Below are 21,807 nucleotides of genomic sequence, written 5' to 3' on the forward strand. Positions count from 1 at the left end.
GCCGCGTTCGGAGCGCTGAACTCTGTTCAGCTGAGACTGTTGCCTAGTTTGTTGTTTATTAGGCTCTTTCCCTTTCGTTTCACTCGATACCAACAGCTTTACTAGACAGTGTTGTTACTGCGAGCAGTGCGTGGATTCATGTTTTTCAAGAAAAAGAGTGTGTGCGCCAGATTCGAAATTTACCAGCGTGCATTGGAATGCTCACGGTGGCGGCGGCCGCAGCAGCAGCTCTCTCCTCTTCTTTGCGTCTCTTTCGCTGAATGAGCAGCAACGCTGCTTTCTGCCCTGTTGCAGCAGCAGTCACAGTTTCCAGATCCAGAGACTGCGCAGTCCGTACTGCAGCCACGCGGTATGAGCAACAGCAGTTTTTTCGTTGTTTGGTATCTCGATGCTTTCAAAACAGTTAGAAATCCGGTTGCAGGCTGTTTCCCTCGTCCCTTTTCTTCCCTGCTCATCTCCTCGCGCGACGCTGCTTCTTTTTCCTCTTTGTCGAATAGAAAGAAGAAAGATAAAGTGCGTCAAGTCAATGAATGTCAAGCAGCGACATTAAAAGATGAGCGGATATATAAATATGTCCCGCGTGGGTTGGTGCATGTGTGAGGTATGTTTATATTTTTTCTTTCTTCTTTCTCGGCGATCTGATGTTTACTTTGTTAGGCAGTGAAAGAGTTGAAAGAATCGTACTGTAAAAAGCTCAGGCTTATGGTTATTGTACCGTTGATTGTATGTGTAAATATAGCTTCATTGCTTATCTACAGACACTTGAACGGGTATATAAAATTTATGGGTTTAATAAATACACGAATTGCATCGTGTTTTACCCAGGCCCTTGCCAACAATAAACAACGTTGCTACGCATTTTACAGCCAGGGAAATCTCCGACTTATCATCGTGTCGATATGAATTTCACTTGTGTACATTCGCGCAACGGCATTGCGTATTTTAGCCAAACTCGAAACTCAAGTCACTTTGTAAAGTAATAACGATTCGGTGTTCAAAGGAACGAACGAAAAAACCTCCCAAGATAAATTTCATCTCGTGATTAGCAGCGGCGCAGTAACGTAAACTGCTAAACTCAAGGGAATTAGCTGGAAAACACGTGTCGAGCATCTGCACAGAGCGAAATCTCTACAGCGCCGGAAAAAGGAAAAGGAAAGTTACGAAGGTAGCTTTTTCCATTGCAGGCTGATCAAGTGCAGGGCCAAGCAGTTGCCAGGTGAAAGTAGGAAGGAAGGAAGGAAGGAAAAAAATCGGGTCACGTTGACGCAGCAGAACGGTAAGGGGTCTAGCAGGTATAGTTCGTACACCATGCGAGCGGCCGATCAATCTCCGAAGCGTCGTTGACTCTCTCGCGCCCCGGGAGATCTTTCGCCAAGCGGACAACTGGACGCCATCCAAACTGCACTCGGACAGTCGGCCCGCGACACAATGCATCATCATCAGCAGCAGCAGCAGCAGCAGCAGCAGCAGCAGCAGCAACAGGCTCCGACACACGGAAGCCTCGCGGATCTGCAGTACTACGAGATCACGCCTGCCAATCCTCCGTCGCGCAACGACGATCATCGCCATCACGGGGACAGCGTGTCGGCGACCGCCCACCTGCATCCTATCAACCTGTGCACAGTTGACAGACTCCCGGCCTCCGGCATCATAAGCCAGCATCAGCTGCAGGATATCCTGCCGGGTTCCGTGTTCGCCGATCCCTCCATGGCGCACTTGCACTATCATATCATTCCGAGCCCGCGGCGAAGCTTGAATTGCACCGAGACCGGGCCGCAGTCGGCACAGAGCTGCCGGAGTCATCATCCGAGATTGGAGCAGGTTCATCTGCACGAGCATCATCAGCACTACCAGAGACAGCCCAAGTTCGCACGGCCGGCGTCGAGTATGAGCGAGGTGCCCAAGGACAGGGACAGGTCGTCCGTGAATTTCGACAATCTCAGCCGATACTCTCACCTGCCAACGCACGACAAGAGCGAGAAGAGCAAGAACATTTCGCTCGCCGAACTCAATGATTCGCAGGTATGTTCTCGCTGCTCTCAGTATGTGCCGCGAGTTTTGCCTAATTTACGATCGCGGCTGGACATCGAACGACCTGTTTTTTCAAGCACGCTTCTGATTATCTGGGATGATCTTCGAGCAGTGGAATTTACGGCGACGCCGGCATTCCCGTGGACGGACATGTCCGGGCTCATAAACTTACTTAACGTTTCAATTTCTTGATGCGCGCGCGCACGTCATTATAGCAGCCGCCTCACGGAAAATAATTTTCGGTCGGATGAGTAATCTGAAAAAATCGTGCGCGTCCCTTATACGGGCGATGCAGTGTACGCGCGAGCTCCGCGGTGTGGGAAAAGTTCTTGCTCGGCGACGACAAAAAACTTTCTATTATATACAAAAAAATCAATTTTAAGGATGCCACGCGACCGACGCTCTATTGCCGGGAAAAGGATCGTGACGGGTATCGCCGCCGCCGCAAAGTAAACGTTTCGATTGAATACCGACGGGCAGCGACAAGAGCCGTTCAATCAGAAAGCCAGAGTTTTTCAAGGCGGTCACGGCGTATCATTTGTCGTCACGCGAATCGCGCATCTCGAGCGTAATGATTGAGCGCTGAACGACGCCGTATGACTGCAGGCTACGATAACCGGAACGAAGGCCAGCAGCAGCAAGTGCCAGTGTCACGCGATGCACGAGCTGCGACTCAAGCGTGATCGAGAGGCAATGGGTATTGCCCCCGAGGATGACGAGGCTGCTGTAGGCCAGCATCGTCACCCACCCGCGTTGCCGCCAAGACCACCCCCGAGACCGTCCGGTCGACGACTCGAGCTACCTTCCATCGGTACTGCCAATCAACGTGAGTATCTCATTATTCTTATGCCAATTTACCGGTCAACGATGCTATTTCAAATGCCCAAAGTCAAAGCTTGTTCTTGTGCACCTCGTCAGTTTCAAATAGGAAAATAAAAATGACGATCTCGATTTAGACCCAATTGTAGCGTAATGGTGTCAAGTAGACTTCCTATTCAATTACGCCGAATCATTCATCTCAGATTGTATACTAAGCTTTCTTTCTCAGAATGAGCTGCTTCATTTCGGTAATTTGCTGACATGCTCATTCGCGGAACTATGTTTGTAGCGTAATAAACCAACAACGGTACACCAAGTTTAATAATTGACAGTTTGCACGGTTATACAATAGACGTGCAGCCGTGCAAATTAGACGTATAGGCTTTAAAACCGAATTATGAAAAAAATGGTGGTGGCGCAAAAATAAAAAGAAAATGCAATTCAGAAGGTTCGCGGCATCGATAAATTCCTCAGCGAAAAGCGGACGGTCTAAAAGTTTCAACGCGCAAAGCTGTTATAATTAAAAACTTTAGCCAATAAACCAATAATTATGTATACACGTATAAAATAAATTCATTAAAAGTGTTAAATGGAAATAAAAGCAGCTATTTCGAATGTTTTGAAGCGCAACAATTAAGCCGAATTGAGGAACTACGAACTTGAGAGAGAGAGAAGTTAACGTTAACAAAGTTAACCAAAGTTTGGTACACGTTGAACGAATTATTCAGTCTCGGTTAACGAGGGTCCAGTCGTCCAAGTTTAAACTAGATTGCGCGCTGCCTCGAAAGCAGTTCGACGCTAGAGCCTCGATTAAACGAGCGGCACATCGAGTTGGGGGCGCGAGATTCAATGATATCAGAAGATTAGCGCGGGGGACGGGCGCAGCAGCTATCAGCGCAGATTCTTACACCGCGCATCGCCTCGTTAGCCCCTTTAACCCGCCGCGGCGCTGCGAGCGCGAGCTCGGCCGGGGGAGACGCCGCCGGCCGAAATCGCGCGGACGCTGGCTGCAGCCGAGGATCATTAGCTGCCGATGAGTCGCGCGATGGCCGGCCAGCGGGGCCGAACAGCTGGGCGCGCTGGCCCGCGGGGGTCGATCAGCCATCGATCGGCGCCGCGCCGCCGCGGCCTCGGGCAGGCCGCTGCTGCGCGTGCCCGGCGTCGCGCGCCGATCCATCGACCCGCGGCGCGGCTCCGACAGCCCGCCTCGTGCACGCGCCGTAGCCAGGCGGCTATACAGTGAGCCCTCGGCTGCCCCGACGGCCAGCGCGCGCGCGCAACCCCTCGCACGCTGCCACGCCAGCCCCGCGTTGCCGTCGACGAGGAGGATGCCCGCCCGGGCGCCTCCGTTCCGCGACCCAGGGGCGGGAGAGGACCCCGTCGACGGCCCGGCCGCTCGGGAGAGAGTGGAACGCGCCACTGGGCCGATGCAGCCGCACGCCGTCCGACCTCGCAGATACGCTTAATGACGCTTTCCCTTCTCCACTGTGGGCCTTCATCGACGAGGTACGCCTGCTCTCTCATCGCTGTCTTCGCTCGGACGAAGCGTCTCGTCGGGCTAGTCTCCAGCAGAGAGGAGAGAGGCGATGCTCGAGCGCTCGATAGCCGAGTAGGCTCTGCCTGCTCGTCGAGAGAGGGAGAGAGCGCGCGATGGGGCGAGTCGGCAGCAGACGCCGAGCAGCCGGAGACGGATAAAAAGCGAGAGCGAGCAGCCAGGATATTCGCTCGGCGCCGCCAGGCGTGAGCGCATCGATTTCGCCGGGGAGGCCGCGCACAGGCGGCCACGCAGACGGATCGAAGATGGACCGTGGGTTTCCCATCCTGCACATAGTTCGCTGCCGGTTCGGCAACCAAGCCGGCCCGGCCGAGCCCTTCGACGCGTTCGCGGCCGTCGCCGCCGCGCAGTCCTACAACCCCGCGGCCGCTCATCACTTCCCGCCCGGCGGCCCGCACCACGGCCACGCGAGCTTCCTGCAGCACGCCAGGGCCGCCGCCGCCGCCGCCGCCGCCGCCGCCAGGTGCTCCCACGCTGCTTGCGGTAAATCCTCTGTCATTCGCTCCGCCTACGCTCTTCGCCGAGCACTGACGCCCGCCAGCTGTCGGTAACCACTGCCTCGCGGTCTTGCGTAGACGTAGATGCATGCTAGGCGCCGGCGACGACGCGTGCCGCCAAGTCGAGCCGTCCTACTTGTACTTTCACTCGCCTTCGTTTGTGCGCGCCCGCACTTGGGCAAGCGAGCAGGGGGCAAAACGCCGCGACGCGCACCGCGAGCCCTCGAGTTCGTTAGCAACAGGTACACGCGCTCTGATAAAAAGAGGCGCGCATCTGCTTGTCAAACTGATAGCTCTGAGCGCAAACGACGTCGGATCGCACTGACGAGCGGCGATGGATGTAACGCTCGCGTCGGATACGCATCTTTCGGTTGCTCCCTCTCCCGTCTACGTAAAAGTGAATAAAACTCGAGGCGGAAGTCGTTGAGCACAATGGACTCATTGTTGTATGTATATAGGTTTTGATACGCAACGTTCCACATCAGCGCGCAAGAAAAACTTTTAACCAGCTACCGGGCTAACTTTTTCCAATAATCGAGCTGCACGCACCCGAGTGAAGTAAACAAACGTAGCAGCGAATAACGAAGGAATATAGAAGGAAGACTTGTCGACAGGGCGATTATTCCGATGCACGAGGCAAAGTGGGCACAAGTATCAGAGAAGCCCGCGTGCGTTTAATGCGTAACCCCGCGCGGAATGCAATAGAACACGCATTGCCGCCGGAAGACGAGAAAAAGAGGCGAGGGCCACAAAAAGATTTTAATCGTTGGGGCTGACTCTTGGATTTTTTTCCTTTTTGGGAGGAAAGCAGCCACCTGTGCATCGATAAATCAGCGGCGTTTTCAACCCCCGTTCAAAAATCAAATGCACGCTTCTCAAAAGATTTCGCGGCTTTTCCCACACGCACGCATACACTTGACCAGCACCACCTGCGATCTGCTCCTCTTCTTTTTCTTCTTCTCCTTCCCACGTGCAACACATGGACGCTCGTGGCTTTTCCTTTTTCCAAGCCCAACTCCGGCAGGTATAATACGAAGGCGGTACCTACGGTGGGAGGGGTTTTCCCGAAATCCTTCGAACGCATTTGGCTGTGGACAGAAGAAAAAGTCTTGGACGGAGAGCTCGCACGGCACAATACAGCCACGGAATCTGGAATTTTTCTGCCTATACGCGGAATAAAGAAGGGAGAAAGAGAGAAAACAACGTAACCCACAGAGTTTCGACACAAAGCCACGGGTGGCGGACAATGAAAAACCGAGCGCCATTTGTTTCGATTTCCTTCTGGCGAGAGCTTTTGTCGTCCATTGCACACTCTCGCGTTCGATTGTGCGAGACGCGCGAGGGACGCGACGCATCTATGGCCGCGTTTCCGAGCAGTTCCCTGCGCAGGGCCGCGATTTCGTACGCTCGCGCGGCACACACGACGGCGGCGAGACGCGACCGCCAAAATCTACGCCCAAAAGATGTTTGCTCGGCGAGAATCTGTCTGAGCGCCGAACAATGGGAGCCGCCATAGGTCCATCAATACCGATGACAGTCTCGTCCGAGTCTCATTAAAAACGAAAATTTATGAAAATCATGCCCGGATCATCCGAGGCTTACTATCCGAGAACTAAACTAATTAGTGAACGACCGCGTGAAATGCCGACGTAAGCTGTATTCTATACTCGAAGCCCACTTTGAAAGCTAATGAAGCGCCACAGGTACAACTGATTTTTGTAATGGAAGCGCCGAGCACGGAATTTTCAAACGCAAGGCAAAAAGGAAACTGACGTTGTTAACATTCACAGGAAATTGAACGGAGTGCCGACCAAGTGTATATATATATATATTCATAAAGCCAAGGCACGTAGAGTGCACGGAAAAAATGCCGAACTTGTCTCAAGGCGCAGTAGTCACTTAATATCTGAGTTCTTATAATTTCCAAATTTCAATAAGTATTTTTGTTTCTTATCAAAAAAATTACGAAATATGTGATTTTGATCGATAAAGCTGTGTTATGAATTTTCTCAATTCAAAATTTCTTTAAACCTAAATTACTTATCGACGTCTCAAGAACGTGCGTGGCAATTTGAAAGTTTGAATATTGATTAGAAAAAATAATGGAGGTGATATAGTGAAACGACGTCGCACCGCGGCGTCGAATTTTAACGACACGATATTTTAGCCTGATATTAGTCGCGTCGGCAGATCGCGTACACTCGAAGATACGGATAAATATCGGCGGCGCGCTGCGGGCTTAGAGCCTCGAAATAGAGGCGTCGCGTATCGCCGATGACGATCGTCGATCAACCCCCTTTTTTCTTTGGTTTTTCAGGACACGCGGGCAGCAGCGAGACGGGCAACGGGGGCGGCTGCTGCAAGAAGTACGTGGTACTGTGTTGCCTCTGCGGCGGACTTAGCGTTGCAGTTGGCAGCCTCTTCCTCGCTGTTCACGCCGTGCTGTCTGCTCACACGGCCAGTCTCGCTCTCTTCGAGACCGTGCCCTCTTACATACCTGGCACTATGGTAATTTTCTCTTCTATCGAGCATTCAAACTGCTGCCGGCAAGTCAGGAGAGCTTTTTTCTTTCGTTTTTTATCTTTTTTTTTTGCTGCTCGTCTCGCAACGGCGATGCGACGCGACTCTGAATAGACAGAAAATTAAGCGTTTGTATTCCAAAGGGACAGGGCTTTGTTAACTTTGAGTGCGGTGCAAATTTGCATTCTCTCAAACTGGGCTTTCATGAAAACTTTCGTCCCCCTTCCCCGCTTTTCAAGCTCGAAAGGAGCTTGTCGGAGCGTTGAAGGGTTAATAAACGCTTCAAAAGAATAGTAAATTTTGTCGGGGCTTTTGCAAATTAAGGAATTGAAGTGCAGAGAGAGCATTTTTCGCGATCAAGTTTTGAGAATCAGTTTGAGGCCTAGAGAGCTTCGTTGACGTAGGGAGCTTTCGATAAATGCTTATAGCGATCAATGTCATTGATGTCGATGTATTTATAGCGTGGTAATTTCATGGTTATTAAACAAGAAATGAATCGATGACGGCAAGAGTAAGAGTAGAATAGTCGGGCCGCTTATTAATAGAGCCACACTTTGTCGCGAGTGGATGACCTCTTTGCACCGACGACGCATTTGAATTCAGTTGTTTGTTCTCGATCTTAAGAGTAGAGACGTCAATTTGAAAGTAGTCGAAGCCTCAAAGGCTTCCGAGACTTTAATCGCGGTCCGATGCTAAAAATAATGTTAAACCACTTGCAGCTGATATTCATGGGTCTGTTCACGATGCTGTTGGCCCGGAGAAAGCACCGCTACGGTTTTCTGGTTAGTATCCTTCTTGTTTTCTGGCGCGGCTGGCTCTCGTGTTGAGCGACGGCCAGCCACGTGTGTCGGAGAGGCGCGGGAAATGAAAATGAAAAGAGAGAAGCGTCCGGCCGAAAATAACAACCTGCAGCTATCCAGCGTAGCTTTCATCCAGCACGTGCGTGCGCGCGCGTATGTGTGTCCACAGATGAAGGTCTGCGGTTCGGTGAGCGTCGTCTGCGCCCTCGTCTGCGTTCTCGTAACCGTCACCACAACTGTCGTCCACATGTCCAGGCTCCAGGGTCTACGAGAGTGCGTCTACACCGCTCGGGCTAAGTAAGCAACTTCATATTCTTGTTCGTCTTCTTCTCCTCCTCCTCCTCCTCCTCCTCTCCCTTTCATTTCTCTTTTTTCCCTTTAGTGCACATACGCTTGCGTCATCCGACTGTCATTATACGCTCCACCTATATTTTATCTCGCGACCGCAGCTCTTTTCTCCCTTAGTCGTCGTCCGTCCTTTTTAAACGCTGAAATTTCGCTTGACGGGCCTCCTGACTTTTGTGGCTTTTGCGGTTCGATTCCCGAACGCGCCTCTTTCTCTGTTCTGCTTGCTCTTCCTCTGTTCTCCCGACGAGCACAATGCGCGCATTGTTTCAGACCTGTCGAGTATTTGTCAAAACGAATTTCTCTTACTCCCCTCTTTTGCGAGGGCAACGCATATCGAACTCCATCGCAACGAGTGTACGCGAGCGTTCGCAATGCGTTCTCTCGGGGAGGTCCTTCGACATTCCTGAGAAACAAAAAAAAAAAAGAAGAAAACAACAAAATGTCTCCTGCTAGGAGCACAGCGAGAAGTGCTTATCTATGGACGTGCCTGCCTCGCGTATACGTTTCCTCGAATGTCTCCGAAAATCTCCTATTTCGGAGCCAAGTTTATGGGACGGCCTGGAAATCCGATATGTCCCGAGATGCTTAAGACTCGACGGAGGAAACGCTTCACTCTCCTGGAGATTTTCTCCAACAATAGCCCCGCGCCCGTTATCCGCTTTCCAAAATACAACAACGCCACTTTGCAGGCCCCCGATCGCAATGTCCTTCGCCGGGAAGCGCACACATGGCCTTTTAATCAAGGCACGTCGCGTATGCGCGCGCACGGAATGCCGCAATTAAACGGCCGACAGTTGAATTTCCAATCAGGAAATTCTCGCGAAAGGATTGGCGCGGAGAGAGCGAAGCAGGTCATGGATGCGCGTAAATTGTTTCGAGAGAGAGAGAGAGAGAGAGAGAGAGAGAGAGAGAGAGAGAGAGAGAGAGAGAGAGAGAGAGAGAGAGCGAGTGGAAAACAAAAGCGCTAATCCGGGCGTGGACAATTGTTGCAGGTCGTGCACGTGCTACGGCGCGCCGCAGTCGCGCGCCTCGGACCCGGGGGTGCTGTTCGAGGGCACGCCCCACTGCGAGGCCGTCCACGGCGCCCTGTACGCCTGCCTGCGAGCGCTGTTCGGCGTCTCGGTGGCCGGCATCCTCGCCTGCATCTTCTCCTGCATGCTGGTCTACCAGCTGTTCAGCCACGAGAAGAAGAAGATGTACTGGGAGCAGTTGGAGCTGCGCTGCCGCTCGCTCTACGGACAGGGTGCCGGCGCCGGCCTGGTGAGCGCCCGTCCAGCCGGCACCTGCGGATGCTGCAACGACTGCGCCGGCATCGGGCCCTGGTGGGCGCAGTCGCCCGGCAACCTCTACACGCCCAATCCCGATCTCGCCCCCTCGAGGTACGTACAGATTGGCTCCGCCGTGGTCTCCGTTCCGGCGCGCGTCCCTAACGACCGAACGACCTTCCGAGAAGACCTCCCAGCGATATGCGTTTTGCGGGCTAGCCCGGTTCGCGTAATTTTCAACGATCAATCATAATTCCTCTTGCCTCTTATCGGCCCACCGAGCCCGTCGCGCGGAGCGCCCGGCGAACAGCAGCTCTTTCAAGAACGCACGCCTGCCGCCTACGTCATCCGCGAGAAAAATTGGTCCGATCGCGCGAACCCGTTGAAATTGCCAGTCGCCAATTGAGTCGAAACAATGGCTTTGTCGCGCGAAGATGCAGTAATAAATCGTCGGCCAAATCGGAGGCGCTGAAAAGTCCCGACAAAAGCCGCTCGGTTTGTCTAGGTGGGCGGTGCCGAAAGCCAAAAACTTGAAAAGGAAACGCCGCCGCGACACGGACGCACCACAATCGAGCGTTAAAAATCAGTCGGCTGCTTGGCAATTTAAAGGCAGAGCCCGAAGACGGTGTCACGCTATAAAAACAAAGGCGAGCGCGTCCCTGATCGCTTGCCCTTCAGAAGTAGGTCGATGCGTCGGCAGCCCTTGGCCGCGTTGACCCAGTGACGCGCGACCGAGGGAGGCAGTGACTTATGAATCCGTTTTTCGAATATTCACAGACGTTGGCGACTGCCATGGTCTCGCAGCAGGGGTCCAGCTCCGACTACCGACTCGAATTACGGATTTCACGGGCAAGCGGCTGGCGGCGCCGGTAGCACTGCCAACCAGGAGGCTCTGATCGATCCCAGTGTCGGTGGAATGGTACCTTACAGCATCCTCGGGCCGCAATCCGCCGGCGCTTATTCCGTTCTCCAAGCTGCGCACCACGAAGATCACTACGGCCAGAGCAGCGCCGCCAGTCCGTACAGCGTGCTCGAGTCTGCGGTGCCGCTCTGGGGACCACCACCGCCGTACAGCGATCCCAACAGTCCAGCCAGAAGACCCATGATCGCCTTTCCTCAGGCCGATCCCCGGACGAGGCTGACCAAGAGGATCGACAATACTATTCAGCGAGAAGGTATGACAAATGAAGCGCTACGCGAGTGTCGATTGTCAAAAGAACGCCAAGCGGTAACGTTGAAACTTAGCGCGCTCTCTATCTCTCTTTCTCTCTTTCTCTCTCAGCAGTTGATTACGGCAGAACGCCGGATATCAAGCGACCGAGCGACAATTACGAGAACGCCGAGCAAGTTTCCAACGACACGGACACGGAAACAAGTGGAAATAACGTGCTGACGTCGGGAAGAGTGACGCGCAACAGCAACAGCAAGCACAAGAAATTACTGAAGGGCGTCGACAACGCCGGCTTCCAGCCCCAGGAGACTACTTCGGTGCCTAAACAGTCGGAGAGCGAACTCTATTTTGGCGATGTCTCCTCCTGCTGTGGACCAGAAAGTAGTCTTTACGATGTTGCTACTGAAAAAGACGGTAATTACTCGGGGACCGCCCGTCAAAATTATACGTGATCGTCTCGTTGCTCGAAACCAATCGATGTTCACGTTTCAGGTAAGACTGACACTTGTCAAGCAGAAGCTGGCACGAGCAGTTACCATTCTTCGTCGCACTTCCCCAAACGTCCATCGAGCAAGCGCTCGCGTCGTCAGCAGCAACAACAAATGTCTCACCAACACGACTCGCTGGAGACCGTTGATATTCCACGATCGAACTGTAGCCTATCGTCGTCAGACGACTTGCCGGAGAACGCAATAGTCACGTATTCCGTGCACGCGTCGACCGATGATTACGACCTCATCAGGCAACAGCGTCGTTATGCCGGCTCCCAAAGTTCTTACTCGGATAAGTCGCCCAAAGAAGAGGCACACATGAATCCCGAGCATCGCGAAGATTCCGACGATGGTGCTTATGGAGCTGATGAGGAGTCTGAGAAGAGAGACAATGAGAGTGAATACAAAGACGATTACGACGAGGACATGAGGCCTGTCAAGGTCTAATTTTTAATTGAAGGTGATACGTGTAGTGTCTAAGGTAATAAGTATAGTGCAAGCGACTGAATCAGGCAACGCTGGCAACTTTTTTAGTGACGAATTTCACGGAGATGACTTTGACAAATTTGAATACGAACGAAGCGTTTTTGTGTGATTCGGTGGTTTTATTCTTAATCAGTGTTTGCTCATGTACTTGTTACATTAATAGTTAGCTTTTCAACAATTAGTATTTCTTTTTGCTACTTGCCATGAAAATAATCTACTTAGCAACAAAAAGAAAACTTACTCCAGTTTTGTGTAGAAATTAAAAAGTACAAGCTAGTTCTAACATGTTATTTGCTTAAGGTTTTTAATGCACACTTTAAAACGACGATTTATTACTGCTCTTAAGATTCTTTTTTACGTTGATTATGCAAAAACAAATAAAAAATATTCAAAAAATATTTTTGCGACTTTGTGGTATTTACAAATTTTACTTACATCTCGCTGAATATTATGGTATTTTATATTTAAGAAAGGATGATTGCATAATTTCTGTATGACAATTTGGTTCTAAACTGCATTTTAATGTATCAATAGCTGTCGGATCCCAAATAGAATGCTTGTATTTGTGAGAATGTATGAGAGAGTCGGTATACCTATTTGTTCCTATTGCATTTATGTGAACTTTATGGAGGTAATAAACTTTGTATTGTGAAAGTTAACGCTGACATAGTTGATAAAATCTAGTTTGTAGACTAAGTGACAAATAAAAGAAAATTTGTATAAGAAATGATAAACAAGCGTTTTTACTTTTTCCGAATTCATTAGAATCGTTCAAAGATAAAATAAAACTAAAAGATGGAATAATAACTTATGCATGTATATATTTTTCTTAACACGTTGGCAGTCTCAATCGTGAAAAAGTTAGAATAATCTTGATTATTTTGCCAATGTGTTAGATTGATTGTGCTATTTTTAAATTCTATAAGATATTGGAGCGAAACTTCAGGTCATAAATATCAACGAAAATCATGATAAACCATGGTCCATATTAAATTATTTGATAATTAACGTGTCATTAAGATAGTATAGCTTTAACTTAGATAAAAAAAATAGCAGGAAATCGTTTACTGATAAATTTTAGCAAGTATTTGAAGATATAGTTATATTATAAACACAATTATTATACTCTTCGAAATTCTTTCATATCCAATGATCATATAATTAATAAAGGTATAATCAAAATAAATTTAATGTGGATTATGGATTGTATGAGCGGACTAATGGTTTAATTTGTCACTTTCTCAAATAAGATTTGCTTTTGTTCTATAGGCAACGAAACTTATCTAGTATCCAGCTGTACAAGTTTGTAATATATATTTAAGTTCTATATAAGCACGGTAAAACATTAAGTTGCGTAGATTTTTTAATTTATTTTGAAATGTTTACAAACATATCAATCTCGTTCAGAGTTATCCTTATTCAAAAAATATATGCATAAATCTAATGCTAAACCAAAACAATGATTTTTTAAAAGTAATGCAATATAAATTCTTCACATAAAAATAGTTTATAAAATATAACACATGTATACATCGTATAAAACAGCACTATTATATTTTTAACAACGTCTACTTGTTATAGGATTACTCGTTGAAACATCACTCGACCAATGACAATATTGATTTTTATTTAATTTTGTTATATAGATTTTATGGATAAATATCAATAGTTTTATAAGTATACTGCGCAATATATATGCGATATCTATATACTGAACATACTATATTAATCGAATCATAAAGTACTATTATAATAGTCCTTTCTGTACAAGAAGTACCTGTTTTTTAATAGTTAGCACTTTTAAATGAAGCTGTGGTTTATTAATAGCAAGATGTATTTTGTGTTGAATTATTCTTCTTCATACCAATCACAACTTAATTTATTACGATTGACCTAAGTTTGAAATGAAACACAGATATTTTAAAAATATATATTTCGAAAACCGTACAGAAATATTCAAAAGGAAAAAAATAAACTATCTGTGTATTTTTAAACATAATACTGACAATTTTCAAAATCGCGAATTCCAAGAAAATACGGAATGAAAAGTGTTTAAAAAACTTATTCACATGTAAAACTAAATAACTTTCTATATAAGATATGTCTATTAAAAGTCAGTTCCATATTTATTACCGCGGAAATATAATGAAATAAATTAGTTTTTATACTGCAATGATTGCATTGTTTTTTCCTTGTATTTTTCAATTTTGTACATTTACAGTATAATTATGTATTTGTTTATGTGAAAATATTATGTAAATCATAGTGGACTGAGGCAAAGAAAGTGATGATAGCCACTAAAAATTTCAATTCTATCTCTTAATTGGGAAGAAAATTCATAGTTTATTCTACATAACATATCAGTTAAGCTGTTATCTAAAAATTAGTTAATTCAAATTTGTTGCTATTATTATCACGTAATTCTAACACTTAATATATTTGCCATTTTCTATCTCATAATATAAATTACATACTGACGTCACGTGAAAAAAAAGATTCTGATTGTTTTCAATAGTTGAATATACAATTATTCAACCGTAACGTTAAATTTCTACTGATTTAGTTGTTGAGGTTTCTCTGATTAATTCAAAATAAAATTAACAAGATGTCAATCAATAAATATTTTAAAGTTACTTCCAGTTTCACATCTGTGAAAATCTTACATTTATAACTTTTTTATTGACAAAAAAACAGTTGATGGAAAAGTAGAAAATTGTTATTACATTTTTCATTTAATGAATAAAAATCGACAATATATAACCGCTTTTATCTTACGCTGTTAGACATTGAAAAGTTCGGTGAAACACGGTAAGTCAAATAACAAACATTAGTAGGTATTCATTTATATCAGGTTTCCAAGTCCGAATACAATAATTTATGTACAACTTTAGCAATCTGTTTATTGTGATACCTTATATTATTTGAGTAATATAAGAATATATAATTAAATTATTGATTTATTTATTCATTTAATTATTTTCAATGATTTTATTTTCAATTATTTTCAATTATTTTCAAAAATTGCACTTCTAGAGTACAAAAATCATTAAATAATCTAAAATGGAGCAAAACTAAAGAAAGTAAAAGGTCATAATAAAGTTAGTATATTTGAAGTAACTAATTTTATAATTAGACATCTTACAGGCATTTTTGCCAGCTTGAAAAGATTCTGTATTCGACCGGAATTGGTTTATGCACGTTCGCGCATACCTCTGCGAAACGATTCAATCAATTTCATCGGGGGTGGGCTCACTCGCAAACGTGTATTCCTTGAATGGTTTCATTACCATTTTTTTACCAATTGGATTGAAAAATACGTTGTGCGAGTGAATGCAAAGTTCGAAGTCGGCTTTTTTTTAAATGAAACACATTTGTCGATGCGTAATATGTTTTACGAGATGCTTCACGACATACCTCAACTGTAAAAGAAAAACCCGTTGTATAGTATCATCATCAAAATTAAGTATCATCAAATCAACAGCTGAATATCGTTATGATTCTGAAATCTGCCATGAGAAAAATAATCGACGTTGGCAGAGGCTTTTAAATTGGAAATTAGCCTACGGACAACAGTTTTGAGCCAACTCTGCAGCAGCCGCATTCGTCGAATATGTATTGGTTTTGGGGGGAGGGAGGGGGCAGTAACATTTCGCGCCTCTCAGCGTACATACTCGTGCTCTCAAATACGCTGTGTGGCGGCACGCGCGCATGCACACAGCTATATGTATGCAACGCGCTCGAGGTGAAGGCAGATGTCTCTCGATGTATGTATACGAGCTCGCGAGTGTAGCGGTGAAAGGGGGCACGCGCCAACGGTCGCTCACCGCCAGCTGCTCGCTCGCGCGCACACCACCAGCGTCGTCGCCTGTTGTGTACGCATTCGACGCGCGCGAGGGCCTGGTTGGAAAAGTGGAATCTCCGCGAGCAAGCGCTTCCTTTTAAACGCAGATGTTACGCGGCTCGATCCTTCCAGTTTTTGGCTGTTATTTTTGGGCATACTGCTCTTTTTAGATCGTTGCCAATTCATATATATATATACGTGTGCCTCTCAAGTGCTTGCCGTGCCGGTTTCACTTGATATTGCTCTGAATTTTAGATTTCTCAAAATCCGTCAATTTATTGCACTACTTTACTTTATTTTTTTCACAAAAGTATGTTAAAAGTGGTTGCTGGCACCAAGCGCATTCGATACTCAATTACTTACCATTTCATTTGCTTTCCTTTGCTTCTATCATCATTCATCAAGATAAAAACAATTCGAAACAAAACGTCCCATATTCGTGATCAGACTGTGTTGCTTTCTAAAACCAAATACAATTCAGCAAACAAACAAATGCATATAGCCAATGTGGATCGGTCAGAATATAGTGTGATGTCAATTAATAGCGAGCCATATCCCATTGTTGACCACACTGCGGCTTTCTTTATCAATAAAACTGTGCAAACAGACGAATCCGATAGTCCGATCGAAGCTATATCATAAGCCGCCGTGGCACGTAAGCAACGCAACGATGCACGAGTCCCCTCCAAACGAAGCATAAGTCCGTTAGAAGTACACGTGTGTGTTCAGGCGAAGCTACAACAACGGGCCTCTATACCCCCCCCCCCCCCCAATCGTTCTATCTTTTACTAGTCTGTCGGTATGCTCTTTAAATTTTTCCGTTTCCTTTGGGTTGTTTAGATAACATTACGTTCTAGCAACGACTTCACTAATAGCGCCAGTTGCTTTTTTCTTCTCAGTTTTCACGCCTTTTTTAAAAGCTTTTTCTCTTTATTGAGCTGGCTGACAAGTCGAAGATAATTTAAAATAAGTTAACGAGTCGGTGGGATTAATTCACAATCGAATGAATTGAACAAGTGGACCTGTTTGAATTAATGCAATGAAATTCCTTTCGTTGAATTGAAAACCAATTTTCATTTTACTTGTTTGCTACAATGAACGAAATTTCCAATGGAAAGCACCCCACGGACGCATCATGTTGGAATACGAGAAAATTGGCCGAAACTACAGAGCATAAAGAAACAACTTTCCTTATATGAGTGCAATCTTCATTGGAATCGCAGTAAAAGCTAAAAGGAGCTCCTCTCGCGCGCCCGCGCGTAAAATCAAGGGCATAAACAGCGCGTAGCTCACGCTTGCGGCATTCCAATAAAAACGCCTCAAAGTTATATATGCCGAAGGAGGAAAAACAAAAAACAAGAGGAAAGACGCGAGCATGCATAAATGATTCCTTTCTGCAGTGCGCACGTCGACGGTTTGGCTCTTGGTACGTACACCTCTCACTTTCTCCTTCTCGCGCCATGCTTTCCATGCGCCGCGCCGCGGTTGCATCCTGCATTGCAAGTCAGAAAGAGAGAGAGAGAGAGAGAGAGAGAGAGAGAGAGGGACGACCGACGGGGCTTTGCTCCCCTCGCGCGAACATCTGCCGCTCGCGCTCGGTCGCGGCCGTTGAGCGCTGGCTGTTACTCGAGTTGGGTCAGTAACGAGCCAACCGCCGGCAAGCTTCTTTCTCGCTTACAACTGCGTGTGTATGTGTGCGTGTATGTGCGTGCATGCGTGCGTGCGCGCGTACATATAACAGCTTATCTCACCGATTTTCAAAAAAAGTTTGTCGTTTATTTTGTTATTGTTGTGATGTTTGACAGTGTCGATTGTCGAGTGCAACAATAATGTGCAAAAAGCCCCCAACCCAGAGTAGACAGCAGGACAATAGTTATAGTCTGCCGGCGGTACCGATCGGCACTACAGTCAGTTACTCGCTTGGACACTCCTGGCAGCCCACCTACGTCAGCAGTGTAATGATCATCCTCGTGAGAAAGTGATGATATGACAGACAGAGCGTTGCATAATTGACGGTCGCGCGTGCGTTTCAAAGGCGTGCACGCAGCTCGCGTACCAAAGATTATCGAGGAGGAGCGACCAAGTATCGACAGAATGGCAGATATGGACAAGAGGCTGGAGCCGACGCAGGGTCATTGCTACACAAACCCATCGTTCTGCAGGCAATCCGAGTGCATACCCGAGGACAGCGATTCTGCCGACCTGCCGCCTCCCCCGCAATTTCAGGTAAGGACTTTGTCGCTCGCGAAGCTAACGGAAAATCGTTACAAGTTCCCTCGTAGCCCGTGCTTCCTGCACCAGGTATCAAGCAAGCGAGAAATTTCGTTCGGGGAAATGACTAATCATTTCCCTCGCTTTTCTTTAATCAATAGTACAATTTTGATAATTCACACTTATCTGAAAATCCAAGGGAACTTCGATGTGCATAGAGCGCATGTTTGAAAGAAAATGACAAACGACTAGTGGGGTTTTCACGAGGTGTGATGTTATGACGTTTCGTGGTACGGAGAGCGCGAACGTGCTTGTGGTTAACATCAAGGGATGACGGTGATGATGAAGCAGAGTGCGCGTCGAAAGACTCGATTATAGCTCCAGATTTTCATAGGTCTCGATAATTGCTTTCCGAGCGTAGATGTATTATCGAGCGCTTTTACTTGTCTGTACTTTCTTACGTATCCGCAATGAGAGCGCATTGTTTGCACCTACCGAGTTATCAGTTACTGCGGGTTCGGGAGGGGCGTTTGCGCGATTGTTGTCTCTTGATAAGCTCCCTCAGAGCAAGTATCTACACAGACGTTAGTCGGATGCGACTTTCAATGTAATTATTCATCCAAGGAATAATTTGTAAATACAAAATAAAAAAGGCACAACCTTACGGTGATTGCTGTGCTTTTGAAAGAGTCCGGTTTCCAAAGTCAGATCTCTATTTACAAACCGGATACCGAGAATTTAAATGTGATGAACGGCGGTCAGTTTTAATATCTGCCGACTTGTATTTCAAGTCTTTAAAATGCAGCCTACAAAACGCCGTTGTTTTCTTTGAATGAATCATAATATGCAAATACAAAATTCACAATAAGAAGGCTAACTTCCACTGAAAAACAATCAGGTTGATGACCTACCACCACCACCAGCCCTACAGCCAGCCACACCACAGTACGGCCAAAGCAATCCAGCTTTTCACGGCAGTCCAGAAGTTGACATTGCAACGACTCAACCAGACCACAACCGGAGCATCGCAGCTCTGAATCGCACGACAACCAATGCCGAGCGCTACTGTTACATCGAGGAGCAGCAACCATCGCCCCCAGCATCCACGCCAAAACGCTACGGCAGTCTGCCCCTCGGCAATGCGCGTGCCTACGCCTACAGAACTCACCGTTACGAGTACATCCACGATGATGCGACCGTCCAGGTGCAAGTTGCGCAGCAGCAGCAGCAGCAGTTGCATCAACAACAGCAACAACAACAACAACAGCAGATGGCCGCTGTCGCCTCCAGCAACTCGTCCAGATACGAATACATCGAACAGACGCAAACACCGCCGCCTCCAAGGCTGCTCACGACACCTTTGCGACAACAGGTGATCTCGAGTGCGCCTAGCTCGATCAGAGCATCGGTCAGGTCCTACAGAAGCACCGACGCTCACTACACGAGCCTGGCTCCGGATGGCGTCGCTCCTCACGATCCCGCACAGTGGACCGAGGATGACACTCATGATTGGAATAACTCCAGAAGACAGATCAACACGCCCAGAGGTGAGAACTTTTATTGTATTTGAGAATTGTTCGGAGAATAAGAAAGTGGTGCTTTCGAATTGGTTCCGAGTGCGCGGACTTGGGAGAATCGCCCGCACAAAGAAGCGGCGTACGTTACGCTTTTTCGCAAATAATCCATCCTTCCGTCTTTCGCACACACGCGCGCGCGTGCAGGCCGTTACACGAGTCTGCCGATGCAGGACGAGGAGCCGCCCAACTTACCGGAGCGCAACGCTCACGAAATGCCCTCGCAGCACGTCAACGCCACCCTGGCCACGCAGAAGCTCCACGAGATTTTGACCACTCCGAGAAAGCCGAGGACGCGCTCGCAGGGCGATCCGCTTTCGCCGGTCAATAGCCCGAAAGGACGATATCAGCTGCAACCTGCGATACATAATGCCGCGCTCGTGCAGCGCAGCGCTTACACACCTGGGTGCTCGCCATCAGGAGCAGGTGAGAATGCAGCACTCTCTCTTTCTTCGCTTCCGTCACTTTGCAACTTGGCTTTTCTTATTTGCACGATGTCTTATGGCGAATTCCGTTTAATATAGACTATTTTGCTCAAAACAACTCGAGCTAAATTTATCTCCGCTCGTCTTCCAATTGAAAACACTCGGCCGAGTATCAAGCTGTTATCGAGTCTCGGAAAAGATCTTTAAGATCAATTGATATACATGATACCTCTTCATTCTCCAGAATCGCCAGAATAGAATGCAATGTAAAGGCCGAGAAATGTAATAAGCCGCGCGATAATGCAAACCATTCGTTATTGAAAACAATGCCCGCGCGCCCCACTCACTCGTTCCTCTCACTTGTTGTCGGTCAGGTCAGCGTGCGATGAACTCGCCAGCGCATCCACAGCATCAGCAGCAGCAGCAGCATCAAGCAACTCCGCAGAATCGCGTGCTGTCGCCACGCGGGAGCAAAGGCCTGACGACCTCGACCCCTAACAAGGAGACACCGTCGGCTCGTCGCTGTCTGCCATTGAACGATCACCAGGCTTCCACGCCCACTCGTCGTTACGTCGACGATAGTGGTATACACTATGGACGAACTGGAATGCCGACTGGGCAACCGCACAGGCTACAAATCGAAGAGGACGCGGTTATCTACTCCGAAAAGAAGGCCGCTGGCTTTTATCAGGGTCCCGAGGCTGCTTTCATCGCACGCACAGCGGTAGTGAGTTTATTTTTTCTAGTCTCCAGTGCTCGCATTCTATAAATCGCAAATCTTTCATAATGACGATTCTTTTATTTGACTTTCAGGTCCCACCGCTATCGCCTCAAATGAGCAGCGATGCCAATACCACACTGATGAGCAATACCGAAAAATCAGACAGAAAAAATGCACCGATCATCCTCGCTCTCGTTGGCATTCTCACCTGTGGCTTAGCTATCTATTTATCGTATACACAAGGCCGAAGGTAATTTACCAAATTCTTAACTCTATAAGGATTCATCCGATTGCCACGAAGTCGAAGTTTTGATGGTTTCTCGCGAGCTCTTTTCCAGATACTACTACGACAGCGCGATAAGCTGCGGAGCCTGTTGCGCTTTGGCAGGTGTCTGTCGCAGCATGCGTCGCACCTGGACCGGCCTGGGCTTGGCCGGCTTATCAGCACTTAGTTGTGCTGGTCTTTTATTACTAGCAGCCAAATCACCACGACCAGGTACACCCATTCACGACATCACCGCCGGTGCCTTATGCGGTGTGTCATTGCTGGGTGCTGCTTTGGCTTTATTGGCCCTTGTCGAACCTAGATGCACGTTCGGTAGGCACAGGAGAGTTCATTCGTGGATACCAAGATATCAACCGTAAAAACAAGATGTTTTTATTTTATTTTGTTGTAATTAATTGGTGACCGGAGTACACATGGATGTAATTGACTTCTCGACTGAATTTTTAACTTCTTTTTATCAGAGAATTACTGCGTTAAAACTTTTGAAAACCAAAACTACGTTAAATTTTAATTGTAAGTTATGATAATTTAATAAATCCATATTTGACGAAACATTTTGTTCAGAATGTTTCGCCGTACAAAACTGCCAAATTATCGCAATAACAATTGGATTTTAGAATTTAGTGTTGATTATGTATACGCATTAGTGTTAGAATTATTGAATCAAAACGATTGATGTAATTCTTTTACTAATTTTCTAGAAAATTGGAAAATTATTAACATATTCTATGGCCATTGTATTCAACTGTCAACTTTTACTCTGGTT

At 47.0% G+C, this 21,807-nt stretch overlaps 2 protein-coding genes across 3 annotated transcripts; both read left to right on the forward strand.

Moving 5' to 3' along the window:
- The first annotated feature begins 1,314 nt into the window (after positions 1–1,314).
- LOC131666673 (uncharacterized) lies at positions 1,315–14,148 on the forward strand. Of its 2 annotated transcripts, none has more exons than XM_058939506.1 (9): positions 1,315–2,022; positions 2,638–2,857; positions 7,220–7,410; positions 8,142–8,204; positions 8,392–8,519; positions 9,563–9,949; positions 10,613–11,010; positions 11,121–11,420; positions 11,499–14,148. In XM_058939506.1, the coding sequence occupies exons 1-9, from the start codon at positions 1,429–1,431 to the stop codon at positions 11,942–11,944; spliced, it is 2,727 nt and encodes a 908-aa protein (XP_058795489.1). In that variant the 5' UTR covers positions 1,315–1,428; the 3' UTR covers positions 11,945–14,148. The 2 variants fall into 2 exon arrangements, with proteins under 2 accessions (XP_058795489.1, XP_058795490.1); XM_058939507.1 differs by having other exon boundaries at positions 1,872–2,022; positions 11,118–11,420; positions 11,499–14,144.
- Positions 14,149–17,927: 3,779 nt separating this feature from the next.
- Positions 17,928–21,441, forward strand: LOC131666746 (atrophin-1-like). Its single transcript, XM_058939625.1, has 6 exons — positions 17,928–18,050; positions 18,934–19,582; positions 19,757–20,035; positions 20,409–20,761; positions 20,848–21,005; positions 21,094–21,441. Exons 1-6 carry the CDS (start codon positions 17,928–17,930, stop codon positions 21,398–21,400), a joined length of 1,869 nt encoding a protein of 622 aa, XP_058795608.1. The 3' UTR covers positions 21,401–21,441.
- The last annotated feature ends 366 nt before the right edge of the window (positions 21,442–21,807 follow it).

This window comes from Phymastichus coffea, unplaced genomic scaffold (genome assembly GCF_024137745.1).
Source record: "Phymastichus coffea isolate CEN01 unplaced genomic scaffold, Cenicafe_Pcof_1.1 PCOF00060, whole genome shotgun sequence".
In the NCBI taxonomy this organism is placed as follows: Eukaryota; Metazoa; Arthropoda; class Insecta; order Hymenoptera; family Eulophidae; genus Phymastichus; species Phymastichus coffea.